General features: G+C 37.5%; 1 protein-coding gene across 8 annotated transcripts in view; it reads right to left on the bottom strand.

The window, feature by feature from the left end:
- The window catches only part of LOC101274335 (S-adenosyl-L-methionine-dependent tRNA 4-demethylwyosine synthase TYW1), a 451,923-nt gene that overhangs the window by 75,963 nt on the left and 349,570 nt on the right, over window positions 1-26,390 (bottom strand). For 7 of the 8 annotated variants that reach the window (XM_049699574.1, XM_049699573.1, XM_033426289.2 and 4 more), the window contains one exon: window positions 4,437-4,547. The exons of the other annotated variant lie outside the window; for it this stretch is intronic. In XM_049699574.1, coding sequence (XP_049555531.1) covers window positions 4,437-4,547 — 111 coding nt within the window. The remainder of the gene's footprint in view (window positions 1-4,436; window positions 4,548-26,390) is intronic. 8 annotated transcript variants of the gene reach the window in all.

Raw genomic sequence — 26,390 nt, 5'->3', positions numbered from 1 at the left:
ATTACATTTTAACACCAACCCCATTTCAGGGTTAGGCCCTGGGAGACTTCTTCTTTTCACCAAAAGCATAGGTAAGGGATAAGCCTTCAAGTACCACTCTGTGTCAGGGTGAATTTTTTCCTAATTCGTCCTTTCACTAAAGGTGAAAGGGCCTAGTCTTCTGCCACATCCTGTCTCTACTGGAGCTGCAGAGTACCACCAGGCACTCTCCCTTTTTACAGCCCTTAAGGAATGCCCTTACAGACCTGACAGACTGACTATTCTCTCAAAAGTATGTTTACCATAACATTTACTTCTAAGTGTTTGCTTCTGGAGGAATCTGAGGTCATCTTAGGCTGCCATACTGCTAGCTCTTACCAAATGTTTTTTGCAAAGGCTTTATTACTATTATCTTTAAAACGCTTCCATTTTAGAAAATTTTACTTTGATTAATAAGACAACAACAACAAAAAGCTGCCTTTTCAGACATTAAATAGTTCAACCCTACTGAACAGGAAAGCATGCCTTCTCCATTTACTGATTTCATTTCAATCATTTGAATTATAAAAGTAATGCATGCTCACTGCAACAATTCACACAACACAGAAATATGAAAAGTAAAACAAGCCTTTCCTTCCCCTTCTCCCAAATCTTACACTGTTAATGATTTGATATGTATCCTTCCATACTTTTCTTATATAAATGTATCTAAACATATACTGTTAAAATTTGATCAAGTAATAATTATTCTATAACTCATTTTGTTTCTTAATAGTATACTATTTTCTGTAAACATCCCTTTTCCTACTTCAGTTTAAGAGAAAGATACTTCATTAACTTGCTGGACAAATGAGAGATGAATTTAATAAACCATGTGATCCTCAAAGGCCCAGGTACTTGATATTACAGGTCTCCTACCAGAGACAACTGATCGTCCCATGCTTTCCCCTGATACACACAAACTGTTGTCTATTACCTTATATTTTATAATTTAAATAAGACATTTAAAATTGTGATTAGGTTACACACTTCTCCAAGATTTTTCAATTAAAAAAATCTCTCAAAGTAGTTCATTTTACTTCTGTAGATTTTGCCTTGTTCAATAAGACATCCATTTCCCAAACAGCAGATCCAAATTTAGAAAAAAGATTTGTACCTATGATGCTTTGACGAGGCCTGGCACATGAAGACAGCTCAGAAATATTTGTTAAATGCAGGGATAAAATAGTAAAATGGAAATCTTGTTTGAAAGAAACTATGTCATTATAACATCTCAGCTATAAGTAGAAGGCTTCATCTGTTTCCTAGTTAATAGTTTGTCCGACTACAAAATGCCCATCAGAGAATTACACTGTTTACAAAGTAGCCATCTTTCTTTAAAATTTGGTTGATTCTTTTCAGATTACAAAATACCTTCTTCATTATAGGAAACATGACTGCAAAGAAAGAAGGAGAAAAAAAGGTGACAGTGCGATCTAGTCAAGTTAATAATAGAGGTTTTACTGCAGCATAATTTGAAGCAGCAGTCTTTAATAGCTAAACCATAAATTAAAACACCACTAATCTCTGATGTTGGCAAGGTTTCCTTAAGCCGATGTGTATATTTAAAGTGTAGCTTGTCTCTTTGCATCATTAGAGTTCTTGCCAAGAATAGCCTTTTGAAATTAAGAGCAATTTTAAAAGAAAAGTGTCTTGACCTCACTAGAGGCTGCTACACACTCAGCAATATTTCATCTGCTCCTCTCACCTCCCCATCCCTCCAGAGGAACGTAATGCAGAACGCTGAACTTACTAAAAAACGGCTGTAAAGCTGAAACATGCTCTGATGTGACAGAGTGCATCCAGCTTCATAAACATAAACTGAAGAGTGGAGCTTTGAGAGACTGGGTTAATTTTCTGGTCACTTTCTCTCATTCTGTGTATTCTTAGTTGTCCAAGAAAGCTGTCTGCCTCTGAAAACTCTATAGCTGATGACTTCCAAATCATTACTGCCAGGCCTGTCTTATCCCCAGAACGCCAGGCTTATAGAACCTGTGGCTTCTTTGAACCTACACTTTGAACCTACACTTGGATTATTTAAAAGCTATCTCAAAGTATTAAGGTCAACATAGAACACATGCAATTACTCCCTAAATTTGCCTCCCTTCTCCACTGGTCTTTTCCATCTCAGCAAACTGTTCCACATCCACACGATTACTTAAGTCAAAAACCCAAGTGCTATTCTTGATTCTTTTTGTTCTTTCACACCCTACATGTCCTCTAACAACAAGTTCTGTTGGATCTACTCCCAAAATAAATCACAAGTGCACCCAGTCCTGTCCAATGACCTTCCCCACACCATCACATCTCTTGCTTGGCAAAAGTTTTGTTACCGGTCTACCTACTTCTACTACTGCCCTCTATAATCCACTCATGGCAATGGCAGGGTGATCTTTCAAAATCATAAATCGGATCGTATCACTCTCCAGTTTAAAACCCCTTCCCAGCACACCTAGTATTAAAAAAAAGCCTATCGTTAAACTTAGTATAAAATCTGATTCTCTTATCCATGCATGAAAGGCCTAACAAAATCTGGCCCCAGCCCACCACTCTGATTCATCTTGTACCACAGCCAACTCCACCTACCCCACGGAGATCATGTAGGACCTCTGTGGACCAGCTGTGCCATCTGCCCAGAATGCTCTGACCCCAAGCCTTCGCATGTTGTGCTGCTTCTTACTATTCAGTTATCAGTTTTTAAAAGAGTCATCTCCTCAGAAAAGCCTTCCTGCTTTTGAAATCTAAAGCAGCCAACCACAATATCTAGTAAAACAGCATATGCGTTTACCCTCTGACACATCAATCCACGTACAGGTATCTAACCCAAAGAAACACTGGCAAAAACATGACAGTGACAACCAGACATTAAATGGCTCCTGCTGGAAGCATACACTACGACCAATGAAATAATCTTGAAATGCAAACATAAACACACACACACACACACACACACACACACACACACAAATCTGATCAATCTTATTTTGATCTAACTAACAATCCACGGGAAATCTAAGGGGCACAGCAACATGCAATCACCAAAATCTAAAATATAAATATGGGGAACTAACCAGGATAAATGATCCATTTTTTCCAACAAAATAAATTACAAGGGGGAAAAAAAACACATGGAAGAGGAACTAATAGATTAAAAGAAATTTAAGAGAGAAATAATCCAATTCTGACCCTTATCTGGATCCAGATTAAAAAATACTTTAGACAATTGGTTTAAGAAGATGTGGTATATATACACAATGGAATATTACTCAGCCATAAAAAATAATGAAATATTACCATTTGCAGTAACATGGATGGACCTAGAGATTATCATACTAAGTGAATTAAGTCAGAAAGAGAAAAGGAAATATTATATGATATCATTTATGTGAGGAATCTAAAAATGAGTACAAATGAATCTACATACAAAATAGAAACAGACTCACAGACATAGAAAACAAACTTACAGTTTCCAAAGGGGAAAGAGAGGAAGGGAAGAATAAATCAGGAGTATTGGATTAACAGATAAACACTACTGTACATAAAATAAACAACAAGGATTTACTATATAGCACAGGGAACTGTATTCAACATCTTATAATAACCTATAATGGAAAATAACCTGACAAACTATATATGTGTGTGTGTGTGTGTGTGTGCGCGCGCGCGCGTGTGTGTGTGTAAATAAAAATATATATATATATATATAAAACTGAATTACTTTGCTGTATACCTGAAACTAACATAATATTGTATATTAACTCTACTTCAATTTTAAAAAATACTGTTAAAATAACTGGTCAAGTTGAAACCTTATATGTTCCAATATATGAGATTATTGTTAGAACTGTTTAGTAAGAACAGTATTCTGAATAAGTGTTTAAAGTGAGTGCATATCTTTTAGAAATACATACTAAAACAGTTATGGATGAATGGTATAACGTGGGGATTTGCTTCACAGGTAAGGGCAGGAAAATGGGTAGGAGTACAGCTGAAACACGAGCTAGTAATTTTTGAAGCTGGTAATAGATGGATGGGGTTCATTACATCAGTCTCTCTACTTCTGTATATATTTGAAGTTTTCCATAGTAAAAGTGTAGTTAAAAGCCAACCAATTACTCACTATAACAGTATTTTATTTCTCAGCATATTAAAGTTACTATGTAGTGAGCACTACATTCATTTTCTGTTGACGGTCTACCTCTCACTAAAATATAAGCTTTTTATATGTGAGAGCAAATGCTTAGTCTTTACTGCTCTTATCCCCAATACCTAGAACAGTGCCAGGAATCTTGATTAATATTTCTGACTGAATAAATAAAACATCTGGGACCTCCTGCAGAATTTTAGAAGTTTGTAATTGCACCGTGGCCAACAAAGCATAATGAGAAGGTGCCCAACACTAGCCGGCAGGGGCTTACCTTCACCTCGATGAAGTCAGGGTTCCCCAGGGACACCAGCTTGGCATAGGCCTGGAGTTCATCCACGTTCCATGCTTTCACCAGAGTCAGCCTATAGACAGTACGTTGTTGCTAAAACAGAGGAAAACACAACTTTGTTTTTATCACCTAGGAAGATTTTCAAATTTCTTAAACCCATAGGTGAAACCTGGCATGAACTTCTATTTATTGAAGTTGCATTTTGTAGAAAGATGAAAAAAACGTAAACAATGTCATAAGACTCCCAGAAGCCTTATAAAGGCACAGATATTGGTATATTTTTCTTCTCTCACTTACAGTATCGAACACTAGATAAGACACCCAAAAGGTTCCTAACAAATACCCTGAATTCCATTTAGTTGGAAATAGTAAATTGACCCAACAGTTTAGATTGGTGAAAATTAATTCACATAACCTTCAGGCTTTCAGGTATCAATTGCTCAAAGTTATTTACAGTAAGAATTTCTAATCACTCTTGTCCTCTTTCCTGCTTCCTCATTATTTAATGATCTCTACTTGGCAGAAAAGGCACATTGATGAACTGTCAATGTTGCCATTTGTTTACCATGTAACAAAAGAGGTATTGATCTTCTGAAAAGCCATTAGACAACAGTCATGCAAGCCTTTAAAAGCTTTATACCTTTGACTTTGTAGCTCCCTTCCAGGACCCTAGACAAATTACTAAAAGTTCAAAGACTTATTCAAACATCTCAAAACAACATGATTAATGATAATTTAAAATCTACAAAAAGAGTGGGGGCAGAACCTGTGACTTGCCTTTAACCGATAGAATATGGCAAAGATGATGTGACACGTGTAGTTATGTACACATGATTACATCCATCTGTAGCAAGTTCCTGGGTAGCATCCATGCTGCTAAACCTCAAACCATGCTTTAAGTAGCAAGGCTCAAAATACTCAAGAGAAAAACAAAGTGAAGTAAGACGTGAACAAAATGATACCAATCTCTCTCTACATGCACCCCAGTGTTCACAGCAGCATTATTTACAATCGCCAAGATATGAAAGCAACCTAAAGTCCACCAACAGATGAACGGATAAAAATGTGGTGTGTGTGTGTATATATATATATATATATATATATATATATATATACACACACACACACACATACACATACACACAATGGAATACTAGTCAGCCATAAAAAAGAATGAAATTTTGCCATTTGCAACGACATGGTTGGACTTGGAGGGCATTATGCTAAGTGAAATAAGTCAGACAGAGAAAGACACATACTGTATGATATCACTTATATGTGGAATCTAAAAATTACAACAAACTAGTGAATATAACAAAAAAGAGACTCAGGTATAAAGAACAAATTAGTAGTTACCAATGGGGAGAGGGGAGGGGGGAGACGCAAGATAGGGGTAGGGGATTAAGAAGTATAAACTATTATATATAAAATAAGCTACAAGGATATATTGTACAACACAGGGAATATAGTCAATATTTTATAATAACTATACATGGAGTATAACCTTTAAAATTTGTGAATCACTATACTGTACACCTGAAACATATAATATTGTACATCAACTATACTTCAATTTAAAAAAATGTTGGGCTTCCCTGGTGGCGCAGTGGTTGAGAGTCCGCCTGCCGATGCATGGGACGAGGGTTCGTGCCCTGGTCTGGGAAGATCCCACATGCCGCGGAGCAGCTAGGCCCGTGAGCCATGGCCGCTGAGCCTGCGCATCCGGAGCCTGTGCTCCGCAACGGGAGAGGCCACAACAGTGAGAGGCCCGCGTACAGCAAAAAAAAAAAAAAAAAAAAAAGAATGCCAATCTCTCTACTTTTGCTCATGTCTGAAGATAACCTAGGGATGAACAGTATTAGGCAGCCATATCAGAAAATGTACTCAAAATTTATTTTTAAAATGCAGTGTATAATGCACAAAAAGAAATCTTCCAGATTCCCTTCACATAGCTAGAATTCACCCAATGCCAAAACCTAACAAAAATGGTAGAGAAGTGCAGGCCAATCTCACTTGTACTTATATATGCAAAAATCTTACAGAAATTTTAGCAAATGAAATTCAGCATTATGTTAAAAATTCTAGAAATGCAAAGATGATTCAATATTAGACTATATATTAATACAAGTCATCACGTCAATAGCTCAACACAGAAAAGTTATACAATCATCTTAAAGACACACAAAGACATTTCATATCATTTAAAGCCCATCCCTGATTTTAAAACAGAATGAACAACTGAAAAACCATTTGGTAAACTCAAAAATTAAAAAACACATCCTTAACATAAAGAAAACACTCTCCAGTCAATAGTCCATGTCATTCTTAGAGATGTAAAAAATAGAGGCATTTCTATTTAATCAGAATAACAGCAGAATGTCCACTCTATTATTTTTATAAACACTTCCCTGAAAGTTAAAATCAAAGCAATAAGGCAAGAACAAGAATAAGTGGATAGGGCTTCCCTGGTGGCGCAGTGGTTGGGAGTCCGCCTGCCAATGCAGGGGACACGGGTTCGTGCCCCGGTCCGGGAGGATCCCACGTGCCGCGGACAGGCTGGGCCTGTGAGCCATGGCCGCTGAGCCTGCGCGTCCGGAGCCTGTGCTCCACAATGGGAGAGGCCACAGCAGTGAGAGGCCCGCGTAACGCAAAAAAAAAAAAAAAAAAGAATAAGTGGATAGTATACAAAAAACAATTACTTGCAAATGATATAGCTGGCTTCTTGGAAACCTAAGAAAATCAACCTAAGAAAATCAGATTAAGTACAATTGGTCAGTTACCAAATAAAAATAGAAAAATGAGCAGCTTTCCTAGCATAGAGCAGTGGGGTAAATGTGGACTCTGAGCCCAGACTGAATCCCAGACCACATACTAGCCATCTTTAACTCTGTCTCAGTTTCTATCTGTTCAAAATGGGAGTTTACACAGGATTAAAAGTGTCCATTTACATAACGCTTAGAGCCATGTTGGCAGCAGTAAGTCAAACTAAGTATTAGCTATTATATGCCATATGTATGGTACATATATACTATATGTACAACTACAAAATGCAAGGCAAAGAAAATTCTACTTCAACTCTAAAATACATCTATAAAATACATGATGATTATTTATGAAATAACATGGAGAGTGAAAAAAGTAAATATTTCTGAGACCATAAAAAACTAGCCTACATGGACAGCCATGATAGATTTCTAAATGTAATTCCAACGGGAGTTTAAAATTCCTTTCAACAAATAAACTGGCAATGATACCAACAATAACAATAGCAAGAGTTAGCAATGAGTCAGCCCTTACTATGTGCCAGCTGTTGTTGTGTTTAACATCTTAGCAAAGATTCCAATATTTGTCTCATCTTTGCAACAAATCTTACAAAATAGGTTTATTAGCTTCACATTACAGATATGAAATTGAGGCCTAGTGCTGCTAAGTGAATTTCCCAAAGTTACACAGTTGGAAAGCAGCAAAGCTGGGATATGAACCCAAGCAGAATGAATCCAAGGCAGACTCTCTCTCTTGTTGCTTAACCTTTTCAAATTGTGAAAGAAATCATACAAAGAGAAACATACATAAAACACGAATGGACAGCCCAAGGGATTAACACAAAGAAAATATTCATCACCCAGTCACCATCCATTGCCTTTACCCCAAAGCTATCTAATATCCTGACTTCAACATTAAAGTTTAGGTTTTTGCCTGTGTTTGAAATTTATATACATGGAACCATAGACTTTTTTGCATCTTGCTTCTGTCATACAACACTGTGTTTATAACGTTCATCCATGTTGCTGCATGCTGAGATTTGTTCATTTTCTTCGTTATCTAATATTCCATTATATAAATATACAATAATTTATTCAACCATTCCCCCATTGATAGACATCTAGATTATTTCCAGTTTTTAGTTATTATAAAATGCTGCTCTCTCTCGTAACACTAGAGTTTAGTTCTTCCTGCTTTAGGGAATTTTATGAAATGCTATTATGACATATTCTTCTATGTCTGGCTTCTTTCACTGAAATTCTTTCACTGAGTTTGATGGTGACTTTAGCTTCAGATATGTTTTTGCTGCTGTTTAGTACTCCAGTATATGAAAATACTTACATTAGTGAAAGTTGTTGGTTCGTCGGTTTTTTTCCCCAGTTTGGGTCTCTTACAAAATAGCATTGCTATGACTGTTACTGTACCTGACTCCCGATGGATGTTTCTTGAATGTTCCTAAGAGTGGAAATGCTGGATCACAGGATGTGCAGATACTGCTAAATTGGTTTCCAAAGTCATTTCACCATACTTCCACCTGCAGTGGATCAGAGTTCCAGCTGCTTCTCTTCTTCACCAACACTTGTTGTTAGTCTTTTAAACTTTAGCCATTCCTGCACTGTCCTATTTTGTATTTGCCCGTTTACTGATGAAGTTGAGTATGTTTTTGGCCATTCTGATCCTTCTTTTGTGAAGTACTTGTTCAAATGTTTTGAATATTTCTTTATTGGGATAGCTGTCTTTTTACTACTGGGTTTTTCAAATTCTTTATGTATTCTGGCTGTAAGAATGCTGTTATAATTGTATTAGAAATATTTTCATCCACTTGATGGCTTTCCTTTCTGATTTCTTCATATCTTTTGATCAACAGATATAACTAATTTTAGTACATTTACCTTTTATCTATAGCCTACTAATGTTCAGATTGTTAAGGACAAAGAAAAGCACTATGGGGTTACTAAAAAAGAAATGTCATCAGATTTTATTTCAAATTATCAAATTCACATTCTGGGTTTCACTGTGTCTGTAGGGAGCCTGCTCGATAGGATGGTTTTGGAGACTTTAAAGTCTGTTTAAAATTAGTTAAAGCAGTTCCTAAAGTCTATAGAAGAAAGTTGTGTTATACTCCAGTTAGATCAAATTAAAACAAAAACTGAGTACAGATGTTGCTTGAGAGGCGAGAGCTGGAATTTCCTTTGCAAAGGACATACTTAACACTTTATTTTATCCTTCTTTTAGATTAAAAAAAAAGAAAGAAAAAATTGGAGTACAAACTGGATTGTACTGTAGTAATTTAATTTGAATAAAACCTATTTTTTTCCCCAGTTTGGGGATTTAGTTAGTAATTTTAATTTGCATAGGTTCTGGTCAGTTATTACTGCAGGATTTTCTGAATGTGGCATATTATCTAGTAGGGACAGGGTTTGCGTAATACTACAGAATACAAAAATGAAGATGAAAGTATCCAATTCAGGCAAAAAGTTTAGCTACTTTCTGTTCAGGCTACAATGTGATTTGTAAAATGTCACAATGAGATTTGTAAAAAAGTGTCAAGTAGCTGGCATGTTATAATTTCATGTATTTTCTGTTTAATTTGAGAGTCTAGGACTTTTTTCCCCCAGTGGTAGTAACAAACACAATAAAATGGGAGGGAGGGGTGGATCTGAAAGTAACATCACAATCAATGTGCAGCTAGGCTGTGCAGCAAGAAACCTAGACGTTAACCTCTAGAATTCAGACCAGATCTCTGTGACAGAGTTTAAATTTGGGTTTTAACTTATGTTTGTTTCTTAGAGGGAAGCAATACACGGACAGAAAATATTGGGTTGGCCAAAAAGTTCTTTCGGGGTGGTACGGAAGAACCTGAATGAACTTTTTGGCCAATCCAATACATGGAGTGAAAATTGAGGTCAAAATTCCAAAGGTAAATGTTAAATGCTTATCAAAGGGAAGTGAGGGAAAAAAGGATTAAGTACAAAGTAGAAAAAGTCTGAGTAGTTAGGAAGGAGGAGAGAAAAGAGGAAAAAAGTATAAGACGAGGAAAAGAGTACATAGTAGCAATTAAGCTACTGGGCTCTGGAGTCAGCTGTGTGAGCTCAGGCATGCTCTCTGTGCCTCTGTAAAATAGGAAGAGTAACAGTATCTATATCTCATAGTATTGCTGTAAAATTAAAAGAACTAAAACAAATAAAGAACTTAGAACACAGCCGGGAAGATAGAAAACTATGAATAAATTTCAGCTACCATCATCACCACCACCAGCAGCAGTTACACAGATTCATTCATTTGTTCACACAGATATCAGTTCAACCAACAGTCACCAGGTCCCACTGTACACCAGGTATAATACTAGATGCTAGAGATACAGCAGTGAACAAGCAACCAACGTACCGACTGTTGTATAATCTACATTTTATTCTAGTAAACGAACAAAACCAAAGTCAGAAAAGAAATTAGCAACAATGGTTAATACCAAAAGAGGAAAGGAACCAGGAAACCAGCAAGGGAAGACTCCACCACTCCTGCCTGGCTCCTCAAAGGGAAGGAAATCCAAAAAGGAGGGGATGGCTGATTCACTCTGCTGTACAGCAGAAACTAACACAACACTGTAAAGCAACTATATCCCAATTAAAAAACAAAAAAACAAATTGAATGCTGACCGAGTCATATCATGCTTGTCAAAGAATTAATTCTAAACTCTTTAAAACAAACAAAAAAACCTTAAAATTGAAACAATCCCTCACTGACGACCACTGTTTCTAAAAGCAAAGGAATATGTATTGCCTTTACTAGAAATTGGGCAATGAATCTTTCAAAGTCCTTAGAAAACATACTTTTTCTTAAAATGGCTTTAATTAACTAAATTTTTTACTGTTCGTGGGAGACAAAACAAAATGTGTCAATCTGATATGTCAAATAAGCAAAGAATTAGAAAATAAATTCAAAGATATAATTCATGATGCAGCCAAATGAAGTATTCTTTATAATCAAAGAAGACAAGCAGGAAAATTATTATAGAATTACTTCCAAAATAAATTAACTAAGTAACCAACCAAATTAAACTGTAATGAATAACTGAAAATGTAGATCAAAGAAAGAGGGCAAAGACAATGTTATAAGACTCAGTGAAGAAAATCCAACCCAACAGGAAAAGAAATCATAGAAGGAAACACATCAAGCCATTAATAGTGCTTACTTCTGAGGATGAGAAGTAAGAGAAGGGTTGTAGGTTTATTATTTACATTTCTCTTTAAAGACCTGTAGAACACCATGAAACGTTCAACATGTTCATTACGAAAATCTCAGGAAAGGAGAGAGAAAATGGCAAAAAATAATATTTGAAAACAAAATGGCCAAAACTTCCAAAATTTGATGAAAAACATGAGTCTACACATTGAAGAAGCACAACGAACTTCAAGTAGGATAAACTCAAAGAGATGCACACTGAGATATATTATAATCAAACTGTCAAAAGACAGACAGAATCTTGAAAGCAGCAAAAGAGAAGTGACTTGTCATGTACAGGGATCCTTGATAAGATCAGAGCCTATTTCTCACCATCAACCGTAACAGTCAGGAGACAGTGGGATGACATATTTAAATTGCTGAAAGAAAAAAACTATCAACGAAGAATTCTACATCTGGTAAAACTATACTTCAAAAATAAAGGAGAGGGACTTCCCTGGTGGCACAGTGGTTAAGAATCCACCTGCCAATGCAGGGGACATGGGTTCAAGCCCTGGTTGGGGAAGATCCCACATGCTGCGGAGCAGCTAAGCCAGTGCGCCACAACTACTGAGCCTGTGCTCTAGAGCCCGCAAGCCACAACTACTGAGCCCACATGCTACAACTACTGAAGCCCGCGCTCCACAACAAGAGAAGCCACCGCAATGCGAAGCCTGCGCACCGCAACGAAAAGTAGCCCCCGCTCGCTGCAACTAGAGAAAGCCCACACGCAGCAACAAAGACCCAATGCAGCAATAAATAAATAAAGTCATTTCCAGATAAACAAAAGCTCAGGGAGTTCATCATTAGCAGAACTGCCACAGAAGAAATGCTAAAGGGAATGCTTCAGGATGACATGAAAGGACACCAGACAGCAACCTGAAACCATGAGTAAAAAACTGTGATAAAGATAACTAAATATGTAAATGTGAAAGCCAGTATTTTCTATTTTTGGTTTCTAATTCCTTTTTTTATTCCTATGTGATTTAAAACACATATACCTAAAACAATAATTATAAATCTATGTTAATGGGCATGCAATGTATAAAACGTAATCTGTGAAATTAACAACGTAAGGAGGAAGACAGAAAATGAGGGGCTTAAAAAAAAAATAACATAAGCTTTTGCACAGCAAAAGAAACCAGAAACAAACCAAAATGAAAATCAAAACTACAATGAGGTATCACCTCATGCTGGTCAGAATGGCGATCATCAGAAAGTCTACAAATATTAAATGCTAAAGAGGGTGTGGAGAAAAGGGAACCCTTCCACACTGTTGATGGGAATGTAACGTGGTGCAGCCACTGTAGAGAACAGTATGGAGTTTCCTTTAAAAACTTAAAATAGAGTTACCATATGATCCAGCATCCCACTCCTGGGCATATATCTGGGAAAGATGAAAACTCTAATTCGAAAAGATACATGCACACCAATGTTCATAGTAGCAGTATTCACAATAGCCAAGACTAGGTAGCAACCTAAATGTCCATCGATAGACGAATGGATAAAGAAGATGTGGTATCCATCTTATTGAATGGATGGAATCCATAAAATGGAATATTACTCAGCCATAAAAAAGAATGAAATACTGCCATTTGCAGCAACATGGATGGACCTAGAGATTATCATACTAAGTGAAGTAAGTCAGACAAAGACAAATATATGATATCAATTACATGTGGAATCAGAAAATGTAATACAAATCAATTTATTTACAAAACAGAAGCAGACTCACAGACATAGAAAACAAACTTATGGTTACTAAAGGGGAAAGGGGAGGGGGAGGGATAAATTAGGAGTATGGGATTAAAAGATATAAACTACTACATATAAAATAGATAAGCAACAAGGATACATTGTATAGCACAAACAATTATAGCCATTATCTTGTAATAACTTATAACGGAGTATACTCTACAAACATACTGAATGACTCTACTGTAAAACTAAAAAATATTGTAGGGGCTTCCCTGGTGGCGCAGTGGTTGAGAGTCTGCCTGCCGATGCAGGGGACATGGGTTCGTGCCCCGGTCCGGGAAGATCCCACATGCCGCGGAGCAGCTAGGCCCATGAGCCATGGCCGCTGAGCCTGCACGTCCGGAGCCTGTGCTCCGCAACGGGAGAGGCCACAACAGTGAGAGGCCTGTATACCGCAAAAAAATTATATATATATATATATATATATATATATATATATATAAAATAAATCAACTACACTTCAATATAAAAATCCTATTAGAAAATTTAAAAATATACGCAAAGTGCTGGGAGGAGGCATTCCATTTTTAATATGTCCTTATGCGTTAAATACACAAGTATTTGCGGATAAAATGATACTATTTATCTGATTTGAAATATTCCAATGCTTCCCCACCCCCCAAAAATTGGGAAGACAGATGAAACATGAAATGTAGAATGCTGATAACTGTCAAGCTGATAACTGCTTACACAGGAATTCCCTCCATTATTCTCTCTTCTCTTGAATGTTTTAAAAATCCATAATAAAAAAGTTTAAAAATATGCAGTTATGAGTTAGAATTCTGCCACTTCTAATTAGGCAGCTTTCAGTGTTACATATTCTGGATGAGGTTATTACATCCGAGGACTACAGCTCTTAATTTCAACAATTTATCTTGACAGTTGCAATTCAAGACGAACTCGAGTTGAGGCTGTGTCAAAACAAGAAAAAATGGTCTCCTAAAATATGGTTCTGAGTTACTAGTAATCAAAGAAATGCAAATTGAAGCAGTAATGAGGTACCATTTTGGCTTATCAGATTGGCAAAGATATTTTTAAATAGCAATATTCAATACTGCCTAGAGAACAGCAAGACAGACACTCATTCACTGATGATAAAAGCATAATTCAGTACAAACATTTTGGGAATTACATGGCAACATGATTAAAGAATCTGAAAAGTATCCAAATATGTTGATCCAATAATTGCATTTCTAAAGATTTTAAGGCTTTGGAAATGATAAAATTTGTGGACAAATACTGATGAATAAGAATGTTCATTCCAGCTTTATTTATAATAATGAGATATTATAAATATGTCAATCCCAAGAAATAGCTATATGTTCAATCCCAAGAAATAGCTAGATGATTTATGATACAGCTATTTAACTAACACTAAAGATGATTATTTCAAAACAGAGGTTATGAATTCCAACATGGCGGAGAAACACATTCTTAACAATAAGAGAGCTCAATGCAGATGTGATTCTCAGAAAGGGGAAGGAAGGGGGTGGGAGACCTGTTTTTTTCTATACCCTTGCTCCCACTGAGGATAATTGTTTTAGAAGAACGTTTAATAATGAGGGGTAATTTTTATGTAATAGCATTGAATTTTTAAAAAGCTAAAAACAAAACTGTACACATACCATAGTATTAATGACATAAATACATATACACAAAGGAAACACAAAAGGCTGGGAATGAAATACAAGAAAAGTTGTGGGGTCAGAAAACCTGTACTCATGTGCGCGTGCACGCACGCACACACACACACACACACACACACACACATTTTTTTAATAGTACTGACTCTTGAGATGAGAATGGATCAGTTTAACAGTTTCTTGATATGCCTGATCTCAACTATGCTTAAACAGATGCCTTAAACAAAATTCTCCTGCTCAAAGACCAGAAATCTGGTAAAGGAAGTAGAAAAAGATTTGTCTTAGGTTCAGCAGAACCTCAGAAGACCATGCAAATCAACTTGAATATGAGACAGAGTGTGGCCAGAGTTTGAAGAGTCATGGACCTCTATGTTACCCACAATAGCAAAACGAAAAGAAGGGCTTGACATCCTCCTGGTAACATGGTTAATACCCAAGAAGATGTTGCTTGTGTGAAGGAGTAGGAGGAGGGTGAGATCACACATATTTGTAAATACAACTATAAATGCTATGCAAACAGTTGCCTTCCAAGGCAAATTTAAGTTTTCTTTTTTTTGTGTGCAGTATGCGGGCCTCTCACTATTGTGGCCTCTCCCATTGAGCACAGGCTCCAGACGCGCAGGCTCAGCGGCCATGGCTCACGGGCCTAGCTGCTCCGCGGCATGTGGGATCTTCCCAGACCGGGGCACGAACCCGTGTCCCCTGCATCAGCAGGCGGACTCTCAACCACTGCGCCACCAGGGAAGCCCTAAGTTTTCCTTTTTGAAACTCTCTGGAATTTTTTTTTTCTGAATATTTTCGATCCGTGGTTGGTTGAATCTGTGGATGCGGAACTGGTGGATATGGAGGGCCTACTTTATAATCGACGTATGGTCAAAGGGCTACTATAAGTTCATCTATTGAAAAACCACAAGAAGAGGAAGCCAAGAAGTGCAAAATGCGAACACAATAGAGGCTAAGAGCACTGGCAGCTGTATAAAGACAAGCTGTAAGTAAACACTCAATAGCAGGAAAAAAAAAAATCCCCACTACAGGATTAAAAAAAAAAAGCCAGCAGTATTTACACGTCAGAAAAGCAAAGGAGTAATATGGAGCGGTGTTTCTCCATCCTTTGGAGGTTGGGAGAGAATAGAACAGGTAAGGTTCTACTGGCATTCTGAACAGGACAGCTTTCACAGTGTAAAAATGACCATTACCCTGAGAGCCATGAACACAGAAATTTTAAATATGGAAATTCAAGGAAAAGGAAAGAAATGAGAACAAAGAAAAAAAAGAAAAGACGATTAATAAGGGAGACAATGTAAAGAGCTAAAGACAAAACCAAAATAAATAAAAGATCATAAATAAATGGTAAGATTTCTAGAGGAAGAAAGGCTTGACTACAAAATCATAGGACCGGTTTCTCTACTTTTCATGTAGGAGATCTAAACTGAGAAGTCTAAGGCCACCAACACAACACAAGTCTAAGGCCACCAACACAAGATAAATGAGAGAGGTAGCCTATCTACATAAGAGTAAGTAGAAGTCAGAGGAATGATGTCATACAAATCAATAAGCAGAAGATTATGTTACAGCCTACCCCAGGGTGCAAACACGGATGGCAGTCACCTAAGCAGCACATCGACTTGGAAGTCCAAGGATATTGACAAAAAAGTAAAATCTCTGGCAAAGTTCCCTCAGGAAACAATCTCTCCATCATCCTGCAGCAGACAAAAACAGACAGAAACACTGGGACACAAAATGTGCAGAAGATGTTATGAGAAGGGCATCTTGATATACCCAGAACACATCTTACAAAACCACTGAGACAAAGTAAATTTGAAAGGGATAACGGGGCAGCCAGAAACCACACAACTCTAACATCAATAAATCTGATAGATCTATTTCTCCAGAAATATTACTTGTAACAATTCACAAGTTCAAGTCCCAAATATTAAAGAGTAAAGGCTCCCTTCCTGGGTGATCAACTGTCCAAATGCATATGCCTTGTAGTCAAGGGACATTCAGGCTGTCAGTAAGCCACTGTTAACAACCTCCTTGTGCCTAAGCTTGGCTCTGCAAAAAAAAAAAAAAAAAAAAAACCCCACACACACAAAAAGCAAAACCAGACTCATTAGAAGGTGACTCAGTTCTTGAAGTAAGCCTATAAAGTTTCCTCCCTGGAAAGCCTGTTAGTGACAAGATGTGCCTGAGTGTACAGCACTTTACCTCATGTCTGACTCATAAGAAAGTGAATCTGGAATGACAGGAAGAAGAGCCTGGAAGAAGAAGGAGGATGTTCGGTACTTGCTATACAGACACAAAAATGCCAAAAATTAAGCCTTTAATTCCAAATCCTTATCTGATTTGCATAATTTACCAAACCATACATTAATGAATGTACAGTCAAAGGGGTACCTTAAGCTCATCTCTTGAGCCATCCCCACTGCAGTGATACATAGATGAAATGAAAAATGAAAATCAAATAAACCTGGCTAAAAATATACAATGAAACAGCCTCGGGACCAGGAATTGGACCTAGCCGCCTGTTAGAGTGCACATGTGAGCAAAAACAACCACCTACCCAAGAAGAGCCTGCAAACAATTCCAAGAGATGTGTGGAAATGTAACATTTCACAAAGACAGCCAACAGAATCTACAATTAGAAGATAAATTTCAGTCAAAAAAAATTAAAGTGACAGAACAAGCAACTTTCAACCAAAGACATGGCTTCTTCATAAAGATGGCAATTTCCCCAAATTAAACTGTAAATTCAATGCAATTCCAATCAATATCCCAAAGTTATGTCTGTGTGTGTGTGTCTGTGTGGGAGAGAAAACTGACAAAATGATCCCAAAATAAATATGAAAATGTATTAAGGGGCTAAGAATAAGCAAGACAATTTTGAAGAAGGAGGGGTCTTTTGTACTAAATATCAATCTTATCACAAAGCTGTAGTAACTCAGTATGGTAATGGGGCAAGACAGAAAAATTAATCAATATAACAGAGTAGAAAGTTCAGAAACATCCATGAATACAGGAAAACTTGATTACAACAGGCAGTCATTACAAATCATGGGGTAAAGGATAAATTATTCAACAATGATGCTGGCTCAATCAATAATCCATAAAGGGGAAAAAGAATCCCTGTCTCGTACCATACTTAGAAAAATATAGATACATACATATATATGTTTATGTGTGTATTTGTATATATACAGAAAGAGATCCTAAGTCCTTAATAAAAAGCATTTGGAAGTCAATGAAAATCACAAACATCTCAAAAGAAAAAAACAGTTGAACCAAAACAGCACAAACTTCCGGTTATAAGTACTAGGGATGCAAGGTACAACCTTAGTTGTACCCAATACTTAGTTGTTCCCAACAGAATAGTACCCAATACTAATTAAAGATTTGTAAAATGTTATGAACATAATGAACACTGCTGTACGTTACATATGAAAGTTGTTAAGTAAGTAAATCCTAAGAGTCTCATCACAAGGAGAAAATATTTTTTCTTCTATTTCTTTAATTTTGTATCTATATAAGACAACGGATGTTCACTAAACTTACTGTGGTGATCATTTCATGATGTATGTAAGTCGATCACTGGTTCCTTGTTTGTAAAATCCTACCACTTGGAGATTTATTCCTGTATATATTTTCCTTTGCTGTGAACATTTAAATGAGAATGGACAGGGATTTTGAATCACTACTCTTGGAAATGTTAGAGAAAAGAGATCTCGGTATTAGTGAGAGACAAAAAAGGATAGAAAATAAAAGGTAGAGCAGTGGAGGTTTTTGGAGTATAGTCATGAGTAATCATTAAGAAGACAAAACAGGGCTCCCCTGGTGGCGCAATGGTTGAGAGTCCGCCTGCCAATTCAGGGGACACGGGTTCGTGCCCCGGTCCAGGAAGATCCCACATGCTGCGGAGCGGCTGGGCCCGTGAGCCATGGCCGCTGAGCCTGCGCGTCCGGAGCCTGTGCTCCGCAACGGGAGAGGCCACCACAACAGTGAGAGGCCCGCGTACCGCAAAAAAAAAAAAAAAAACCAAACAAACACAGGCCATAAAAATGCACCTTAGAACCTACCAGGAAGCAGGAAATTCTAATTGTGCCATATTCTGGTGAGGTCCGGTCTAGTTACCTTGGGTGGCACTACAGGTAGCTAACTCTGTGTTAAGGAGAACATTTTAAACTATAATAAACTAAATAGATTAAATAAAATTTATCCCCAGGCTTTTTTTTTTTTTATTTTTTTTTTGCGGTACGTGGGCCTCTCACTGCTGCAGCCTCTCCCGTTGCGGAGCACAGGCTCCGGACGCGCAGGCCCAGCGGCCATGGCTCACAGGCCCAGCCGCCCAGCGACATGTGGGATCTTCAGAGACCGGGGCACGAACCCACGTCCCCTGCATCGGCAGGCGGACCCCCAACCACTGCGCCACCAGGGAAGCCCTCCCCACAGGCTTTTAATTTTAAGCATCAAATTCTCTGATTTCTTGAACTACAGTGAAAACTAAAAGTCAATAATTTAGTCATGGGTCAGACAGGAAAGAAAAAAAAATGCTTCATTTACTATGCACAAACAAACAAATTTGCAATTGTCATGTGGTTGCTGTAGGGGAGTCTGAAATGTTATTGCAGGCAAGGTACAGAGATGTAGAAACTAACGGAATAGTACCCAATACTAATTAAAGATTTGTAAAATGTTATTAATGTTCTCTGTATTCAGTACAATTTCCTTTGTCCTCCTATTTAATGAACATAGTATTTAGAAGGGATTTCACTGTAATTCCCAACTTCAATCTAAATTTTCCTTTAAGTGCTAAACTCTTCAAACATGCCTTTTCCTACTGCATGGTGTTTTTTTTTAAGGATATAATCTTTACTTTCGGTAAAGAAACCATTGTGTTCAAAACGCAGCTCCACTAAATGGAACCATCTAAAAACACAGGAGGCGGTTTGTGTACCCTGTTTCCCTCTTAGGGGTTATGAGGAGTAACTTCTGGAAATTAAGATGGGCTCCATCCTTTCTCCTATCCTCGTCCTCAGTCTCTACATCCTACCACTCCCAGAAACTGGCCATCAGGAGCGTAAAAACTAATCACTGCCCTTCCCCTGGGAAAGATGCACTTGAATTGTAATTGGTTATAAATATACAAATAGACCTACAACTGAAGGATTCTCCAGCGTCTTCAGTGTCTACCAGATATTTTCAAAGTACATATAGTCAAAAGAAGATAATTTTCTAGCATGAACCAGAAACAGGAAAAAACTAGAAACGTTCTTTACGGTAATATAAAATGGAAGCTTCCTTCAGTCACTGGACCGGGACAGGGTCTCCCCACATCTTGAGATGCATGCGGTTCATGAGTTAGGAGGAAGATGACTGACGTATCCCCTTCGAGTTTTTTAATACAGGCAGAGAGGGGTTTTTTGATTTCAGGGTTTTTTGTTTGTTTCACAAACTCCAAAGCTAGAAGACATGTCATCAGAAAGACTCAAAAACTAGAAGAGATAAAGTTATTAAACTCCAAGGGTTGCTCAAATTCTATTTACATGATTTTGAACATTTCTAACTTGTCACAGGCAAAACACATTTTCCCCCCACTGTGTGGCTGGATGAAGGGGAGGTGCAAATGGCTACATATGATTTCAATCCAGTATCTCAGACTATGAAGGAACTAATGGCATAATTTCTTGATTCCTGTGAAGTGGGCAATGAGTTTCTGCCACACATACTACCTTCTTCTGGGCCACGTCAAAGGAGCAAGCTATCTTCACATTGCCATAAGTCAAACAGAACTCATGGTTTCCACTATCTTCATTTCCCAAATACACTAAAAAGGGTCTTCAAATGTCAATTTGAGAAAGTGCTTCCTTCTTTCCGCGTTCAATAAGCAAAAGAAATTAGCTTCCGACCATTCTTTTTAACACCCTTTTTCTCCACACTCTTTTCATAAATCAAACACAATGATTCTCATAAAAAGGTTCAATTCTAATGTCTAAAATAGCAATACCGAAGCTAAAATTTTAAAATAAGCTTTGAGATGAATGGCCTTGAATAAGTCCATCTGGAAGATATTAAAGAGGAGGAGGAGGACATCTATGAGGTGGCAGGAGAAAACGCCCACTGGTCTGTCAGTGACGGGGGGCTGATGACTTCCTTGATTTGTGGCCGCAGATCTCAATCACATGTAACCCCAAACCACTTTCAATAAACATGAAAATTTTCCTTCAATGCTATTTGAAATGTCAAAGCAAATATCACTAAAAACAAATTGAAAGTGATGGTCATTTTTGAAAATGTCTGTTCATACCACCTGGGTGTGTTCCCCACCCCCAGCCCTTTACCAGAAGAAAATCCATGATCTGTGGACACTAACACAGATATATCTACCTCGCAAATAAGCCTTGGTAAGCACCTCAGTTCCAACTCGTTGTCCGGGACTAATTTTTTTTTAATCTTATTAAAAACACTGTGCTGAGTAAGTATAACACATATACCACAACAACTCAAGAATCCTGAGACACTGACAAAACCATTATTCTAGAAAATCGAAATAAAACATACCTCTCTCTGAGAGGTATATAAAGATCAACTATCTCTTGCATCTTCCTTTCTACCTACATGTTCGTGTTCCGGCCTCCTCCACTTCAAACCAAGGAACAAATAACAACCCCAAACAAACCCCAAATCCTCCTTCTGTCTCCCTTCCAAGATGTCGTTTGTTTTCTGTCCTTACAAATGCTGTGCAATCCACCTTCCATCTCCACCAAACCACTGAGATTACTTTGATGATGGGCATCAATAACCTTCCATACATCCTATATTTAGGGGGTTTTTAATCCAAACTAATTGATTTCTTCTTTTATCTTGATTACTTCCTTCTTCCTAATAGGCTTATTTTAATTGTTACTTGTTTAACATTTGAACTTAATGCTTAGTTCATTGATACAGATTGCTAGTCGCCTACCAATACCCATTCACCCCTTCTTCCTTATAAGCACAATGTCTGAACTATTTGGGGACAACAATATACTCAGCTAGAAGATTACATTTCTCAGCCTCCCTCCACAAGATGTGGCTAAGGGACTAAGTTCTGGCCAAAAAGATGTAAAAGGAAGAGTTATACAAATTATCTTAGAAGGAAAAAGATGTGCTCTTCTAATACCTATCCTTGTACTGCCTGCTCAAAATGAAGGCTGGAATACCAACATGATGGCTGGAGCTCTAGCAAGTATTCTGGACCATGAAGTAAACTTCAGAATAAAAGTCATTATGTTGAATGTCAGATAGGAACCTGGGTCTCTGATGACACTGTGAAAATACTGAAAAGAAAAAACTCACACTCTCTCCTGTGTTTCTCCTTTACTTTCCCACTACTACCAAATTCACAACACTTCTGACCCCAGAGGTATGGGTTTTTTTCCCCACACCAAGCAAGAATGTGACACCGGCTGAGTATCCTCCAATTCAACTCAGTTCTGATACTACCTACCTGGAGATAACATCAGATCCCTAAAGTGAAGGGCTCAGTGCCTCCAGACTGCCCCACCCCCACTTCAGATGCTAATTGCAAGTTCAGGTGGTTACCTGTGCTTCTGATGGGCGAGTCCCATGACCTCCTCTGGTGCAATTAATTTTCTAGAAAGGTTCACAGAACTAAGGAAAACAGTTTACTTACTATATACCAGTTTATTATAAAAGGATATGATAAAGAATACGGATGACCATAGAGATGGAATAGCAGAGCAGGCAAGCTATGTGGGAAGGGGTGAGGAGCTTCTATGCTCTCTCCAGGCACCACTCTCCCAGCACCTCCCTGTTTTCAGTAACCTGGAAGCTCCCTGAACCCTGTGCCTCTGGGATTTTTATGGAGGCTTCATCATGCAGGCATGATTGATCATTAACTCAATTTCCAGCCCCTCTCCCCTTCCTGCAGGATATGGGTATAGGGTGAAAGTTCCAAGCTTCTAAGCTTGGCTTGGTGTTTCTAGTGACCAGTTCCCATCCACAAGGCCACCAAGAGTCACCTCATTAGAACAAAAGACACCCAGGAAATTCCAAGGGATTTAGGAACTCCGTGTCAGGAACCAGAGTCAAAAACAGTATTAGAACAAAAGACACTCTTAACTTAGGAAATTACAAAAGTTTTAGGAGATCTGTGCCAGGAACTGGGGACAGAAACCAATACATGTATTTTCTACTATCTCACAGCCGCCATATCAGTCATTGGTTCACCTTTATTTGGGCTTCTGTGACATCAGAAGGAAAAACATTTCTAACTTGATTATCCCACTCACTATTTGGGAGTCTCTATGTGTAGTTAATCTGAATCCTACGTGATACAATTCCCCTTTGGTTCAATTCTGGATATTGTTATGCAGTATTCTGACTTCCACTATTTTACAAATATCTGTAATTGTAGTTTTGATTTCCTTTTACCTAATGAAAATTACAAGTTACTCTTCTGAATTATCAAGTGATTGGGCTCTGTTTACTTAAACTTTTCTTGGTCTTACCACATTATGTTCGGTGGCCTATAAATGGTACATTTTTATTTATCTATTTGTTTTCTGTCTCTCCTACCGGAGAACAGGAGCCTTATGTGCCTTATTTACTGATTCGCAGTGGCTAGAAGAGTCCTTACCAAATATTTAGCAATATCTATACTTGCTGAATGAATGAATGCAGTTTGTGTAGTTTAGATCTTTTAAACATTTGTTTATGATTGAGTATATTAAATTTTATGCACACATAAGAGGGAATCATAATAAAAATACAAAGGAAGACTGCTAAGTATTAGAGGGAGGCAATCCATCATTATCAGTGAATAGTAGAGCAAGATTATATCACAGCATGGAAAAACACTTACGTTGCAAAGGAGACAAAGTTATACATATAGTATGATTACAGCTATGTTACCCAAAACTCAAAACTTATGTCTAAACAAGAACTATAAAGATAACAAAAGAGAATATAAGTCACGCATCCCTGAATAAATCTGAAAAATGCAATTTAAAATACAGTGGGCAGCAGAAAGATATCCAGAAAAAAATGACTATAGGAATACACACCCAATACATTTCAAGAGCCATCATAATCACTAAATAATTAAAAATAATGAAACTACAGTAACACAGGCATCTCCCAGCTAAGAGTAGTAATCTGTTCCTGAAATCTAACAGCATGCATAAAAATGCTAAGTGAAGCATATTTCCCATTATTTTAAATGGGAAAAATTAAAATGTGTTACACATCAACTCAAAGCCTCCAAAGACTTGCTTAAAATGAAACTAAAATAGGGTAAGATGCTCACAAATGTAACAACTATTATGTTAGCTACCAAATGTATAAGACACTACTTCCTGACTTAACCTCCGAAAACAAACAAGGTTAATGGCAGCTGCTCAGTAAAGGCAAGTGGCCTCTCCATGCCGGCACCACAGAGAAGCAGATCTCCCTCGGTTGACATGGTGAGCTTTTCAAATCGTCTACACCTGACTCTGATGATCTACCAATTGTATTTGGAATGCCATTCAAGATTTTTCTTGCATATCGTTTTGCTTTAAATGCTGTATTCAGTTTTGGAAAATAAGTAGAAATTTTGCCCTTGTAAACATCAATTTAAAACACTGTACTGAAAGGCTTCTATGCTGTTTGTGTTTGGGTATTAAAAACAAAAAGGTGTAAACCAACAACTGACAAGGAGATGGTTGGTAGGGTGTGCCTGTATTTGGAAGAGATGTCTCTTGCTATATCCTTCAGCCGATCTGATAACATGAATCGAAGGTCAAAGGGTAGATAAAACCCTATTAACTTGTGGATAACCAGATCTTTAAAACCATTTCTCATTTTTTGAGCTGCAGTGTGTCAGTATCATTCACTACTATTCAAGCCACAATCTCCTCAGGGCTGACCTCAATACACAGCCAGCTTCACGTAAAAGACACTTTCGCAAATAGAAAGAAAGTTTTGACCCTGAAAGTCATCCACCCGAAATGAATACTACTCTGTGTACTTGGCTTAGGCCATCAGGATCTAGAAACGTCTACTGGATAAATTATCCACTGCTACATTAATGACCTATATAAAATTACAGAAAATTTTAAAGATAAAACATAAATTGTTCCTCTCTGATATTATCATAGATTTTGTTTATTTTTTAAAAAACCTGGAAAACATGTTAAATGTCACCCATGACTTCACAGTTATACAGCTATTATTAATGTTTTTGTGCAATATAAGTCAAGAAAAGTAATTAGTATATACTTTTCCAGCTTCAGTTAAATGACTAATTGAGTGTTTTTAGAACCACAGAATTATTTAACAGATTTTTTAAAACTCTGTTGGTGTGCTAGGCATTATTAACCTGTGGAGAGCTAGCTCTTTAGGACTACTTCTTATTTTTTGAGTAATACAGATCCTTCCCAACTCTGATCCCAGTGTCTCTCCTGACCGTGTGCATGCTCCTTCCCCAGCACTTGTCTCCATGTGCTGGAACTGTCTGTTTATCTGCCTATAGGCAGACCTCAGAGATACCGCAGGCTTATTAGTTCCAGACCACTGCAATTTTGGTTTCTCAGTGCATATAAAAGTTATGCTTACACTCTACTTTAGTCTATTAAGTGTGGTAGCATTATGTCTCAAAAAATGTGCATACCTTAAGAAATACTTTATTGTTAAAAAATGCTAACTGTCATCTGAGCTTTCAGCTACTTGTAGTAGTAACAAAGATTACTGATCACAGACACCATAACAAATATAATTGTAATGAAAAAGTATGAAATAGTGCCAGAATTACCAAAACGTGACAAAGAAACACAAAGTGAGTAAATGCTGTTGGAAAAATAGTGCCAATTAAGACTTGCTCGACACACGGTTGCCACAAACCTTCAATCTGTGAAAAACACAATATCTGCGAAGCACAATAAAGCTAAGTGCAGTGAAGTGAGGTATGCCTGTATTTGTCCCCAGGACACTGCAACTCTTCTACGGCTCAGACCACATCCTAGATATAATTATATCCAGGGCCTAGCACAGGACTTGAAATATAGTAAGCTCGAAGTAAGAGGTGGCTGAAATGAATGCAGTAAAAACAGTCTCCAAAGTGTTGAGAATCATTTGTATCCAAAAATTATTTTAAGAGGCAAATGATCACTACTTAGATCAGAACTAATTTTTTTAACAATTTATAGCACTAACACTATTGAAGCCATGCCCCAAGCAATGTACTAAGAGTTTTACTTGTATTATGTCATTTAACCCCTCAACACAATCTGGTGAGTCATGAACTATCAATACTTTAATCCCGCTTAACTGGTGAGAAAACAAAGGTTACAGAGATCAGTAGTTTTGCCGAGGTCACGAAGCTGGTATGGTGCCATGATGGAGTCACATACCTCCACTATGCTCACTTTCCAAGGACTATAAAGACCCCCATGAGGTTCCAATCAAATACTTTGACTAAACACTAACTACAGAAAAAAATCACTGCCTGAAAGCTTCTAATGGGTGGAAAACAAACAAAAACAACAGGAGATGGAGTATAAAATTTTTTGTGGGG

Source organism: Orcinus orca, chromosome 16, assembly GCF_937001465.1.
Source record: "Orcinus orca chromosome 16, mOrcOrc1.1, whole genome shotgun sequence".
Lineage (NCBI taxonomy): Eukaryota > Metazoa > Chordata > Mammalia > Artiodactyla > Delphinidae > Orcinus > Orcinus orca.
This window is presented reverse-complemented; position numbering and strand designations above follow the sequence as displayed.